General features: G+C 39.0%; 1 protein-coding gene across 3 annotated transcripts in view; it reads right to left on the minus strand.

Moving 5' to 3' along the window:
- Nucleotides 1-8,490: 8,490 nt before the first annotated feature.
- pcdh19 (protocadherin 19) overlaps nucleotides 8,491-15,373 on the minus strand; it is a 56,827-nt gene continuing 49,944 nt past the window's right edge. For all 3 annotated transcript variants that reach the window (XM_079891763.1, XM_079891762.1, XM_079891761.1), the window contains exon 5: nucleotides 8,491-9,838. In XM_079891763.1, the coding sequence (XP_079747889.1) occupies nucleotides 9,279-9,838 (560 nt within the window). In that variant the 3' untranslated portion in view covers nucleotides 8,491-9,278. The remainder of the gene's footprint in view (nucleotides 9,839-15,373) is intronic.

The raw sequence follows: 15,373 nt of genomic DNA on the forward strand, positions 1-15,373 counted from the left end.
AGAAAAATAATTAGAAAACTAACTGGACAGAACATACAAATGTTAGTGGGCAAGCTAGTGTATCATCTGTTTACTGTTTAAATCGGAGAAGCTGTTTGTTTGACGATGTCAAAATATTCTGTCTCCCTGTAGCTTCATTCAGCTCTCCTACAGATGGATTTTTCTCTTTGAGCTTCCTGCCTTATCTGTAACAGTTCAACATTATGAAAAAAACTTTGGCTGCACAGAGCAGAAAGCTTTTCCCTCTGGTGTGTGACTCCAAGATGTTGAGGAAGAACACAGTGAGTTCACTCTCCTCAGGGCAACAGGGTCACCACAGGGAGATTTTTCCAAAATACTGAAATATTTGCTCAGAAATATTTTGCCTTCCACAAAATGAATGCCCTGGGAGAAAATCATTTTTCATTATATCATGCATAACCATTGTAATCTTGATCAAAATGACCAGATGAGTGCTTTGAGCTCTCTCATCATGAGATTTTTAAAAGTCATTGTAGTGTGGAGAGAACATTCACAGCATTGTCTGTTTTAATGAATAAATGTAATCAATGTCTGTGTTCTAAAACCTAGTGACATGTACTTTGTGAATTGTGAAATTACAGAGTGCAATACAATGAGCTCCATTAAAAAAACATTCAAGATGGTGGACAAGTTGAGAGAAATGTTCATTTTAAATATTCTTATATTTCATTCAGTAATGAGAAGTATTTATAAGATGCCTCTTTTTATCCTTTGAATTAGGCAGTCCCAAAGTGCATTGCATTGAATTACATAAAACATATTTATGTGGATGATTTGAGAAAAAATATTCTTTGTGAACATATTTAAGTTGAACTAAAATTGACTACCCAGTATTTGTTTGTTTTATATGTTTATGCTTAGAGAATCACGGCGTTAGCATAGCAACAGGCTAACTTCAAATTTGATTGTTCTCGAAACTTGATTGATCTCCTGCTCGCATTTGGAATGGCAAAATTTTATATGACCATCATTTTGGAACTAAATTATAATTTTAATTCATACATCATTTTGTATGAATAATCTGTTATGCACATTGTTTATTCAACCAAAGAGAGTGTGCACTGCGGTGTTGCAATGCAAAATAAATGTAGTTTTTTTTCAGATGCAAGTATGATGATGATGATGATGATGATTTGATCTAGTCTCAGAATGAGTGAATATTAATCATTCCTTAGATAAGCTATCCCTGGAGTTCAGCCATTAACACATGCTCCAACACCCTGCCAAAAAACCTTGCCTGCCATCCAAATCTCCCCAACCCAGTGCTGTTCACCTCCGTATTGTATCACGTACACCCTGGGCTCGTCCTAACCTTGGGCCAACTCAAAACCCCGGTCCCCTTGTATGAATGTGGTAATTAATGAGAAGCATAACCAAGCAGTGTGAATTATGTTGGCTTTGGTACCAGTTCTATGGCACAGATGTGTAATAAACCTTGCCTAAAATAAGACCTCTTCCTCGAACATAGAGCGAAAAGCTATTAATATAAGTCATCATGACTGTAATGACTCATTTGCACAAAAGAGGAAGAATGGTAATCTAAACACACTAAGAGTTGAAGCTGACAATGAACTGAATGTTCGAATGTTCAGTTAATGCGTCACATTTTTGGGTTGAATGGTGCCTCCCAAGACAACTCATGATAAATAAACTTTTAATTTTGAATTTTTAAATACTTTATCTTGGATAAATATAGGCAAAAAATCCCTCAAGATAACACATTTTTTTAGAATAAACGGGATACATAGTCTTGCAAAAGGGTTAAAACTATTTCGTAAATTATTTGTTAGATTTGTGAATTGATTTGAGATCTTTATTAAATAATTTGAAACATGTTTGAGGGGTACAATGTGAAACAAATTATAGTATATTTTGGAAATAAGAATTACAGTTAAAGAATAAAAGCAAATGAAAGTTATATTGCAGATACTCATTGAATATGTCCTCTCTGTTAGCACACAGCAGCATTATATGTATGGAGACTAAATGTATGAAGTTAAATGACAAGCCTATGTGATTTTTTTTCTTGCTAGCCCTTGCACATTTCTGATCTTGCTTGAGGGTGCAATCCATCTTGTCGAATTACTGTAATGTTGGAAGAATAGTCCCAATCATTTTTCAGCCCTTTCCATTGTCATTTTTGGGTTGTATAAAAGGAGGTTGACAGAGGAAGAAATGAACATAAGAACTTTGCTTTTAACTGGTAAGATGGAAAGATCTCACAGGATCATTCGATCCCCGTCAATACAAAAGCCTCAGGTGCTCGTTCTTTAAGTGTGTGTTTCTTCTTCTGTGCATAAGACAGTCTGGCATATCTGCCATCTAGTCTTTTGCTGCGGGGAGGATGTAGTCACCTCTCATTCTCTCATATTCCTTTCAGATTATACCAAGCGTCTGACATATGCTGCCAGACTATTTCCCTGACATGCAGAAAGTTTAGGTCAACTAATCAACCTCTCCATACTGTACTCCTGCCTTACTAGCACAAGAGATCCTTCACCCCGTTTGGCGTGGTGGATAATGCAGACTGCAAAAGGCCAGACTTTAATTTCAAACTCTTCTATCGGCTCTTTTGTCCTCTCGAGAGGGGGCATTGACAGCTGTTTCCTTGGATCTTTGGCCCATGTCCGACATGCCCTGGACTGAGAGGGGTGGCTCGGGTCAGACAGCGAGTGCGTCAGCTCAAGACTGGCTTCTCTAAAGGCCACTTTCCTCAGACAGTCAAGCCAGAGGGAGTCACAGCTATCAGGGAATCAGGCGTGGTTATGATATCATCTGTCTGCCTTTAGCCCAATTACTGTGTGGTGGCTTCCTCCCGGTGCCACTATGAATCTGGGCAGCCGGCAGTAAACACAAAACACTGTGTCATTTCTCATTTGCAGGGCTGATTAGGGTTATATTGTGGGGACTACATACAGATGAGGCAGTGTTTGTCAGATTTGTAATGGTGGGTGAGAAATGGAAGGTCTAATCAACCTTGTGACTGACTGTAATGATCGACCTCAGGTCCTGTTCGTGTATAAACAAAGTGCAAATTCTTCTGTGATGCTTCTCTTAATGATGTGCCTGAGCATTTATCCTCGCTAGAATAACTTCTCACTTCTTTGCATTGCTACAATTTAGTATATATCCCTATACAGGGCCGGCGCCAAGGGTGGGGGGCATTTGTGGGGCATTCGTGGGCCACCCCCTCCCCCACCCCCACCCAAAAAAGGATGAAGAATTGTTATTTAAAATTTGTAGAATTAAAATGAATAGAAATTCAAATACATTTATGTAACTGTATTTTTAACTAAAACGCAAGTTTTTCCAAGACAAACTTTGACTGTTCACTTGCCAAAGCCTTAGAAAGTTTAAAAAAATAAATTAAAAATATTTAAAAAATTCCAAAGCCTGACATTAGAAAGTTTTAATAGATGGAAGGATGGACTTGAGTTTAAGTTTTAAATTTGCCACCTATTAAAATGTGGTTATCTTTGTTTTTATTTTTTTTTGTTTAATTTACTTTACGTATTTCACTATATTTATTGATTAAACATTTTTAGACCAAATTAGAAGAACACTTAATTTTCCAGAATGTGTTGAATTCATCGTCCTGTCATTCTAGTGTGTTGTGGCCAATTCAATTCAAATTCTATCTCATGAATTGAAAGTGAGCTAGTTCCTTAGTTCTGAATTTTCAGAAAAGTCCGTATTTGTGCTGAGTTGGCTCTATGTTGCTCTATGACTTTCATTGGACCATTTGAGATGGACCTACAGGGGTCTACGGACACCATTTTGCGTAAATCTGGTATATTATTTTGCTTGTGGTAAGACAAGTTATAAATTCAGTCTTGCCAAAAAACCTCAATACAGTGTATTTCAGTACAGTGTGTAGATATTTTTTTTGGCACTGGATTTTCAAGCCTAGCTACAATTTAGCAATTGATTGAATTAGTACTGGCCACATTATATGGGTACATCTCCTGGCAGACCATATTTTCCTTCCATACACTTTGAACTCATTGTTTTGCAACTTGTAAATCCATAACCCTATTCTCTATTGTAATGAACTCTGACTTCCTGCAATTCACACTCCCGGATCCATCCTTTGAAGAATGTCAGAGTTATTAGATGAGTACAGGGGAAGAGAATAGGAGGCACTTAACATGAAGAGTTTTCAGAGCCAAGAAATCCGATTCCTTATTGTGGCTAAGTTTAGGTTCCCGCTTTGTGCAGGTGCAGGTTCTTTCCTCGTCGAGACGCTCTGCAAGGCCAAGCCAGCACATACCTCTGTGAGTCAGACAATAGATCACATCACACAAAGGGTCACCTCTGCTTCTTTAGGCCTTTGATTTGTATCCTCATTGACATCACACATGGGCTTCTCAGTTCTTTGTTAATACCACAATTCCCAGTGTTCTTCACTTTCAAATGAGTCTGACCTTCCAGCACAGAGGCAGTCCTCCTCTAGCCTACTGTGCACCCCAGGCATCCCTGCACCTCATGCAGATGGGCTGTATGGCTGCATGCAGACAGGCTCTGTGTTGGCTTCAGGTCGATCCGATTACTCTCCTGTGGTGAGGATAATGGCCTTGCCTGAAGGTGTGGATCTTTAGGAGAGGCCATTATCTGCCCGAAAAGTCCTCCTTGGTCTTCTGCACAAGGCTATAGTGTCTGGGCCAGAAAGGTAGCCAGTCGCAGTAGCACATCAGTATATCACATGCACTTGACAAAATGACAACATCCTATAATGCTGATGGTAAATAATGTGACATTGTTTTAATGGAGCATAAAGTGTTGCAGAGAGAGAGCCAGCCATTGATTGTAATATAGTATGTCCTTCTCTAGCCAGTCTTAAAGGGGCAGTTCACCTAAAAATAAAAAGTTCTGTCATTGTTTACTCTCATTTTAAACCCTTTTAGTATTTATAATGCCTATAAGGCTTTTAGTCTTTTTTTTAGTTGGAACACACATGGCTGTTCTTGTCTATACCATGCAAGTAATAGGGGACTGTGGTGGTCGAGCTTAAAAGATAACAGAAATACATCAGAAAAGTCAGTTTCATTCACTTTTAATTGTAAACTGTATAATTTGTAATCTGCAATTGTTGCCATAAGGAGATATTTCTACCTCATGTAACTCTTAAATTGTGTTTTGTTGGTCTAAACTTATTAAGGTTAAATCAATGATGTTAACCTTAAAAAGGTCTTAGCTGGTAACATTTTAATTGAGTTATTTTATTCAAGAATGTTTATTTATTAATTTATCAATGCATGGAAAAGATCAACAATCTTTTTTTTCTTCTTCTTTTTTTAATCATCCTCTTGTTTCACAATTTGGAATGACATGAGGATGAGTAAATGATGGCAGAGTTTTTATTTTTGGGTTAATGTTCCTTTAAGACTTGTCTTACTGTGCTGCTAGTGCACCCGCTGTGGCCCAGTCCTTATTTGCAACTCTATGCCATGATGTGTTCCACAATTAGCATCCAAATTAAGAGTATAAAGAAGGAACATTGGCCCTGAGATTTATTGCCCTGTCCCAAAATGCACTCCCACAAAGGGCACAGCAGGGTGACTGGGTTTTAGCCCAGTACTGACAGCCCAAGCGCTTTTTGTCCCCAATAAAGGGTATGTCTAAATTATTAAGTTGTTTTTTGATATACTTTTTTACACATAGATAATGAAAAAAACAAAAAACAACTTTTAGTCTTGTCAATTTAAATGTTAAAGACAAATATTTGCTAAAAAAAAAAAAAAAAAAAAAAATTCTCAAGACATTTCAGTTTGCCCTCCAGCCATTGCTTGGTGGGCACGGGATACAGACCTGGTCCCAGAGGTTGGCCTGAATGAACAGTGGGTCACAATGAGCCCTTTCCCTGCTGCTGGAGCAGCTGCAGTCCTTTGATAGAATGAGGTCAATTCAAGAATGGAGATGGCTGGAACTGATTGAGGGGCCTATTCAAAGAAATAAGGTACAAACTGTTTTGTATTGGTGAAAAAAGAGTGGCACACCCCCTCCCCCCTTTCCCTTCCCCTCCTCCCACTTTTATTGCTTTGCTTGTCGGTGTCAGGAATAAATCATTTAAATTGTTCTCTGATTCCCCCTCCTACCATTTGGCAAAATGATAATTGAAACATTAATAGGACATTAATAGGATGTGTGTCCCGGTAACCTTTGAGATAAATCTCTGTATAATAGGATGAATTCACCCTGACCAACAGGAATCTAGAGTAATTAAACATGAGGTGACGAGGCTCATTTGGGCATGTCTTATAATTCATTTGTAGCTCAGAGCAGTGTGCGCTGCGATTGGAACAGATTTAGTAGTCAGAGGAAGAACTCATTTGTTGGTCATTACACCGAGTTTGTTTGCAGTACTAATGATGGGGACTACAAGCCTTTTTGAATTAGATGTGTAGAAGTGTAGTGTCCTATTAGCGCCCCTACTTCTGAACACCATTAAAACAACATAACATAGTGCAGTGCAGTCAGTCCAATGCATGTTTGAATTTTGTGGTCCAGGTCCTGCTTAAAATTTGTAACGATGAGCCCCTTTCTCTTTCATTTTGTCTTTTGTCAGATGTTATTTTGACAGATAAGTAGCATAGCATTGCACTGGGTATGAATCCAAGTAGTGATGTACTTGGCCAGAATTGCGTGCATCATCCACTTCAGCAAATTAGAACGACCACCGATTTGAAATTGACACTCCTCAGTTGGATGATTCTCAAACGGCTGCTTTGTTTGGCAGCATTAGGTGTATTTTCTGCTGTCGTTTGTAATTTTTGCAATTAGTCAGAATCAGGATATCTAAAAAGGATGTTGCAGAATGATTTTGCAGGGAAGCATTCAGATTGGACCTCAGCGAAAACTAATTTTCATTTGATTGTCATCACAGCAGCCGCCATTGCCACACACATTAGCATTTTACTTTCGGGGAAAATTAACAGTAGATATTCATATCACATTATAGATTTTAATGAATTATGGCAAGACAAAGGATCGCTTAAGAAAGGATAATTGCTGTATGCTGAACTCGGGTTGCGCTCATTACTTTTCAACAATGCCGTCTCACTCTTTTCCTCTCCAGTCGAGACGGATCTATTCCATTATGAGCCATTTGATGGCAAATTAAAAAGAGTGTGATGGAAACATGCAGAACTGATGAATTTAGACAAGGAGACAAAGTGGAGAACATTTAATAGTTTAATAATAAGCTGCAGTATACATTCAGTGATAATTCTGTTTTTCATGTTGCCAGAAGCTGTTTGGTGAGACCAGCAAAAACATTCAGCTACTAGATCTATATCTTTTTCACACATTGCTGCTGTTTGTACTTTCCACATTATAAAATGAATATTGCAAAGAAACTGATTTTGCAATTTCTCTCCGTCCGCTGCTATGGTAATTCCACCAAATCAGTTTTTTTTCTCCTGCAGTAAAACAAACTTGTTTGGTTGGGCTTGGTACAGCGTTCTTATATGATCTGGAAAAATGGAGGGCTGTACTCGATGATAGATAGCAAAGCAAGTCTGTCTCAGAGCATCTGGGTTTGCTTTACATGGAACTTACTTCCATTTAGCGCCTCTCAAACACTTCAGAAATGAGTGAAACCACTTCCAGTGACTCGAAATGGTAGTTTTACTCTTACCCTTACTTGAGTATTAAGATTAAACAACAACCTGTTATCTTGAAAGTTTAATGTTTGTTGCAATTTTTTGGTTTCTTTTGCTATCTCACTCTAAGCTCATTGTACTGACACACAACTGTTGGTGTTGAATTTTTTTTTTTTTTTTTTTTTGTCTTTTTTTTTTTGCCCACACAGAAACTTGATGGCACGAAAACTGACCAATAAGAAACTCTTTTACAACAAGGTAGACTGCAATCAACAGTTGCCAGGGGTAACACAGTCAACAAAAATTCAAGATCAATTGAAAATGTAAAAAAAAAGGATAAAAGAAGAAATAACAAAGTCAATAAAAAGGGGACAAATAAAGAAAAAAGCCAGTTAATTTCAAGTATAACTTACTGATAAAATAACTACACAGCATTAAATATTCTCATTATACATTTTAAATTATTTATAAAATATATTTTGGCATATATGTTTTTTTTTTTTTTCCTTTTTGTCTTTGTGTACAAACGCTACTGTAGCTTTAGTTGAACACCAATGTTTATTTTAATTTTTTTTTTTACTTTCGCAACAAAACATTAAAGGGATTGTCACATAACAACAGATTATTAAAAATGATAGTATTAAACCCTAAACAGAGTTTCACATAGCAAGACGTAAGTGACGACCCCTTCTATCCTAGCCCCATAGTCAAAATCCAAAAAAGTACAAGACCAGAGCACGAAGTTCTAGTAAACTGCGCTCCACTGGCTACAATCAGGAAAGGGCACAGGAGATTTCAAAAGCAACAAGTCTTATGTTTTTTTCTTCTTCTTGTTTTTGTCCATATATATATATATATATATATATATATATATATATATATATATATGGCTGTAAGTCTGGGGGATCGGTCTCTCCCTATTCCAGTTTTTCGGTGAGCTTGAGCTGATAGCGCAAGTTCATTTAGCTCCATCAGAGATAAAAAATAAGCAGTGTAATGACCTCATGGTTTGCTGACATTGGAATATCTTGAGGGAAACAGAGAGGGGTTGTCTTATCAGACCAGTGAGAAGCCACTGAAATGAAATGAAATCTGAGGGAGTGTTCCTGTGCGCTCTCCCGCAATTGGACGGCTTATGTCATATGGGAAGAGTCTCGCTAATCTGTAGCGTCAGAGAGACCCACGTCCTCTTCGGGAACAGTGAGCGGTTTGGCAGCTGAAGCAAAAACTGCATACCAAAGAAGGCATTAGAAGAAAGTTAGAAGTCTCTTTCGAGTCTACAAGGCATGACTTTACTCAGGTGTCACTGGCGGTGCCCTGGAAGGTCTTTCTCCTCTAAGGGCAAGACGTGAGGGCAGGGTGGAGCGTGTCACGCAGCACAGAGGAACCAGCCTGTCCACTGCAGATAGACGATTGCGACGAACGTACAAGCGTTGTTGTTACTACCAAGCCACGATGACAGTCTGAGCTCGCAGACACATTTTCAACTTAGTTTGTTCGGTCTCTGGAGAATACATTGTGCTGCACATGTGTCTCACCCTTCTTTCCCCAGGCCCGTTCGGCTCAACGCTCGCAAAAGCACACAAATATACACACACGCACACGTCGGCACACACTCGTAGTAGCGTATGCGTTCTGTGTACACGTGGGAGCCGTTTAAAGCACGATGTCCTTCAGCCGCTTGCTGCCAGGGGACTCCTTCTCACGGCCGTCCTGCAAGAGCGTGTTGATCTCCCGCATAGCCGGCTCACTGTCCTTCCCCTCCGGCTGCCGCAGCAGGCTGTGGTTGGCTATGCGCTCTACGTCCCGGCATTTCAGTGTGTTGTAAGCAGAGGGTGGTTTGGACTGGGGGCTCTTCAGGTGCACTGGGGAGGTGATGGGGCTAACGGCCTCTCGGCCATTTCCGGCCTCGCGAACTGTGCCGTTGGTCTTGGGGCTGCAGACGGCCGGCTCTGCCGTTTGCCGCCTGCCCCTCTGTTCAGCCCGCTCCTCGTCCGGCCCATCTTTGCCAAAGGTGGCAAAAGTCCTTTTGGTGGTGCCACAGTCCTCGTAATGAGGTACGTCCACGGTTGTGGCCTCGATGGACAGAGCGATGACATTGCGGCCGTGTTCGGGAGACTTCACTTTCGCTGGCATCGGCACCCGGGGCATCCAACAGCGATCCGAGTGGCCAAGGATACGACATTCGTCTTGGCAGTGGAACCCCTCTGACTGATCTGCACAAAATGAGAGAGAAAGAGAGGAGGAGTTAGTTTTGTTGTCTAAACCAGGGCTTTTAAAACTGTGCATGCAATCACTTGGTTTCAGTAAATGACACACACACACACACACACACACACACACACACACACACAAAAGCAGTTTAGTCTAGGGCTGCACGATATACCAACATTAAATAGAAATCGCGATATTGCTTATGATTTACAAATAAATGCTGTGATTTAATTGTATAAGTATTTGTGCTAGCTGCGTGTTATATAGAGAAGCGTTGGCGTGCAACTTGTAAAAATGTTTTCTGTGTCTCAGAGGGGCTCATTTCATTATTAAGCTGCTTGGTGCACATTATTAACGAAACTCGTTCGCATTACACCAGAGAATTCAAATGTCACAAAAGGCTGTTTCAGGTCTGTTCATCTGTTCAACTTAGCGCTGTTATCTTTCAGAGACATGGTTGTAAGAGTGCGTTCTTTGCGTTCTCCTATGTGCATTTGGCTACCTACCAACACAAGAAAAATATGTCTGTAAAAAGCTTTTTACATGTACACACAGAACGGACATGAGAGCGTTTTCTGGGCTAAACACCCCAACGAGTTTAACACTCGCAGCGCGGATCACAGTTCATATCCAGACCAGTGCGAGCATGTTTCAAAATGCTATGGACATATTTCATCTCATCTAATGCTCCAAACGTGAACCAGTGGCGTGTATGATGGATTATTCACGTAAACAGTACTTTGTTGTTATGGGTTTATTTTTTAATAAATAAACCCCCCTTCCCCCCATAGTTCACTTAAAAATATTTTGGTGCATCTTGAGAAAGATGCTTGTTTAGGCGGGTCCTGGAATGAAAATGTTTGGGAACCCCTGGTCTAAACTGTGCCATTTGCACAGATTCTGCTTATTTGGGGTTTCTTTCATAGATTTCAGGCATGGTTTGTTTTGGGGCTTTCATCTTTCCAGCACATGTCAGTGCTGGAATAGGGGGAAAAAAAGACTCTGGCATGCTGAAGAGCCCTGCTCCATTTTAATGTAAGCTGGCACTATTTCTTCAACAAGTTTTAATGCTAGAACTTTTGAGGGCCTTTTAATAAACCAATTAAAGGGTGCATTGTTAAATCAAAAGTGGATCCACATCTTGTGAGTAATTGTTTCACTCTGTTGCCAGGCTTGATGAAAGGAGGGTTTAGACAGTGCAATCACAGATTTCACAGTGAGGGACACTGGCAAAGTAGCCTCATTGTTAAATGCTGAACATTTTGCTCTGTCTCTGTCATCTAGCTGGCAGTTATTAATATGTAATGATGTTTTAAAGCTGTTGTGGAATAAAAAAAAAAGAACTAAAAAAAAAAAAGGATTTGTCTGAGTCCGTATTACTACAGATCTGTCCTTTGTTGTGTTGGAGGGAATTGCTTTCAAGCTGCTTTTTGTATCATTATAACTACAAAAAAGCCAAGCTCTCTCTCGCTCAAGTTGAGGAGCTGTCTGCCTCTTTCAATTCCCTTTTATTTAAAAGAGATGCATCTGTGATAATCAAGGCAGCTCTCTTTTTATTAGCAGTCAGCCCAAAACAGCTTTCTGTGTGAGTCCTTTTGACTCCATACATATTTCATTATTGGCCATCTGGATAGACAAGCACGACAAGGGCACTCTCTCTGCTTATATGTTTGCTAATACACACAAATGGTATTTGCATAACAAAATCACATTTTCAGATTGCTGTTTCCACATGCACCGCTCACATATAATAATAATAATAATAAAGAGCGTAATTAGGGATGCACTGTTAATTCTGGCCAATAGAGATAATACTAATTATTTTTAGATCGCTGATCACCACTAAATTACTGATATTAAAACTAGTTTATTTAGGCATCCAAATTCTTATTTGAATCTTTATTCTGATTGCACCACAATATTTATACATAAAAAATCCATTAAATAATAGCATTATAATTTATAATATTCGTGTGTGTGTGTGTGTGTGGAACAAAACTGATAAATGTTTTAAAAATCTCTGCTATCAATAAATAACTGATATGGTACCAATATATGAGTATGTAAGCATTACATTCCAAAGTCATATTGATGAATGTTGATATAGAGTTTGCAGTAATTGTAAAGCCAGAGAACACCTGTTATAAGTTCACATCCCATCAACCAAAATAGACAGATAATATTCCACACAGATGTTTGTTGACACATTTGGTCAGCTTTCTTATTGGTAAATCAGCCCAAGGGTTGAGACCTTGCTACATACTTGTTGCCCTCGGTGACAGCGAGAGATTGTGGGAAGGATTCACACATTTACATCTGAAACTCTGAGCTTGACGGATCATCCAATTAAAATCACTAATTATCTGCTTTTCCTGCTCTTTCAGGACTCGGAGGGACAACACAGCTTTGGGGCCTGAATCAATATTTAAAGATTGGAGCGTTACTTTCCAAGATCTCCACAGCCAAAACTGTCACCCTTAAAATGTGATCTAATGAGATTGACAGATTACTAACTTAAGTCTGGAGACACTTCAGATACCCTGCAACACATGTGAGAAGATAAAAGCTCCTGTGTGCTTGTGTATCTGTATCTCGGTGTATTATTAGAGATTTGACCCACATATATAGTCGCACCATTCACACACAGACCGTCACACACGCATGCTTCCTCATACTAAAACTCAGCCGAGCAGCAGGGAGAATGGAGAAATTAAATTGAAAAAGTAAAAAATAAATTGGAAAGTAAAGCTCTGGATCGACTACGGTATCTCAAGTGGCTCAAATTTAGCCCATAATTACCAAGCCCTGTGAACACACACACAAGTCCACATCTTGAAAGGGCTTTTCATCACCAAAAGTCAATGTTATCACCATAGCAACAAGGGTGAGTCTCACCATTATCCACATATACAGCGAGCGAGTGCCGAGGACACCACACCTGCCACGTTGCAATCTGCCTACCCAGAATTCCTCCTTTCATTTCATAAGAATCTGCTTTTCTACAGAAGCATGGATTTATCTGCATCCTGTGGATCAATAGGAGGCACTTTAACAAGATTCAAATCGTGTTCACCTCTTGAATGGGCAACACACAAAAATAGAGTGCATTTTCCAATTCCCCTTCCTTATGACAGTAGGGACACGTCCATTCATTGAATGTTGTCATCTTTTTCAGCCTCTGTCCTTTAAGGGGACCCCCATGGAGCGATTCTCTTGTAAATTACATCACTGTGAAAGCAGAACGCCATTAACAGCTCTCTCACATCCTGTCAGTGGTTTATCCACAAAACTCACAGATGTTTCTCTCAAAGATCTACGCTAACCACAAAACAAATTGCAGTAAGACATGACAGCCTGTCAACCCCTGACAAAACAAGAATCTCTTCCTATCTTTTTTTGCCCTACGAGAGATAGAAATATAATGCCAACAAGTGAAGCAATTAAAGCTTCAATGCAGCTGATCTTTGAGTTGTGCAGAAGAGAGCAGTAAAAGGGAGACGGCCCTCCTACAGAGAATGTCTATTGAAAGTCATCAGGAAAATACGCTTGCCAATCAGTTCCGGGAAAAGACTTAAAATACAGTCCAGAGCACTATGTCAGAAGGAACATTTGCTGTCTAGGATTTAAAGCCTAATTATGGGCTTGGCTCTTGCTGGAGCCGGAAGCATCCTTACTCTTCCACATTTGTAAGTAAAGCACAGAGTTTATAAAAAAAAAAAAAAAAATCATGGGGATGAGAGTCCCACAGCAGTGCTGAGTATCGGAAATATTAGGATTTAATTTTTGCACTGAGAGGATGAAAGAATGCACAAGGTGTTTTGGACTGTTTTAAATATGTGTACCACTATCTGCATTCTGCAAAGCTGAAGAATAATAAATAGTCCACTTGTAATGCAAAGGCTCTTGTGATAAGAACCCACCACTGCTGTCAGCTTGTAGTAGAATGGCATCAGTTTACTTCATGAGAGAAGAACTCTGTCCCATAATGAGGCTAGAGAGAACCTTAACTCGTTCCTTAAGCCCCAGCTCCGGCAGGTCAGAGGTCTCTACCAATAAACAGGTTGTACTCCATTCAGAATTGAATATGGTATATCTTCTAAATACCAATTCGGTTCATGAGTTTGAATTAATGTAGCAAACACGATGCAGAAATTTACAGAAAGACAAGATGGATGGACGGATGGATGGATGGATAGATAGATTATGAAATCAGAACTTTGCACAACACTGCTACCAAAAAAAAGGGATTTTAATCCATTTAAAATGTCTGTTATCTTAAACATGGCTAAATGAGCTAAATTTGTGGGTGGGCTGAGTTTTGCATACCCAAAACAAAAGGAATGGCTTTTAATCTGGAAAAAAATTCTGAACATCTTTTGTGTCACTGCCAGACTTTCATCTTGTTTGGAAGCTATTATGCTCCTTCTTGGAAAACACACTTTCTTTTCTCTCCAAAAATCCGTGTACGAGCGCTGGAGGTCTGCATTGTTGATGTAATGCGAGAGAGGGCCAGAGAAAATGCAGCTAATGTACCTGTTTAAATAGGCTCGGGCTCAGGGAGTATGTAAGGGGAAAGTGGGCATGCTCATACACTCTCAAACACTCGACTGGGGAAGAAATTGCAACCACGGGGCTCTGCAGTTTTCACAGTGACACTATTCAGTCACTTTGGATTTACAGGCTTGGGGAAAGAATGTCATTTCTTTGAGGAACAAGGTGAAACAGCCAAAGAAACAAGCAAGACGTTCCTAATAAATCAAACTATTCTGAGCAACATGATGCATCGGTTTAAAGATTAACTATATTAAACCTGAGCATGTTTTGCTGCGGTTTTGAGCATAATGATCATATAAATCATATTTAGATGCATTCTGCCTCAAAAACTCATTTTTCCTCTTGTTTGTCTCTCTCTATTGTTGTTCCGTGTAGACTGATGAAACGATTCAGCTGCAGCCGACTCCTGTGAGAAATAATGTACTGGAGTGAGAGGCCAGACATTGGTTGTGGCGCTCACTTTTGCACATTCTTTTTTATTATTCTTATAATAATAAATTTGTGTTTAATTTCATGATTTCCCACCAGTGTTTAGAAAGCTAAACGAAACAGTAATGTTAAATTATGTATCTTGTTTACTAGTATTATTATTATTTAATAGGCTACTATTATTATAATTATGGCTATTTTATTGTCTTATTTTTGTCCCTGTTTTATTTTTATTTATTATTTCTCTTATTTATTTATATTTTATGTATTACCTCTGGACCTTTGTGGGACAAGCACTTGGCAATGGCACATTATTTATTATTTAATAATAAATAATACATTTAAAAAAAAAATCTAATTTCCTGCCAGTCGTTAGAAAGCAGAATGAAACCGTAATAATGTTGTTTTTTTTTTTTTTACATTATTATTATTATATTTTGTTATTTTACTTTTATTTATTATCTCTCTTATTATTTATTTATTATTGCTGGACCTTTCTGCTGACCCACACTTTGCAATAGGTGGCACATTAAACTGTGCGTTAATGTTAATTT

Source organism: Squalius cephalus (assembly GCF_949319135.1).
Source record: "Squalius cephalus genome assembly, chromosome: 14".
Lineage (NCBI taxonomy): Eukaryota > Metazoa > Chordata > Actinopteri > Cypriniformes > Leuciscidae > Squalius > Squalius cephalus.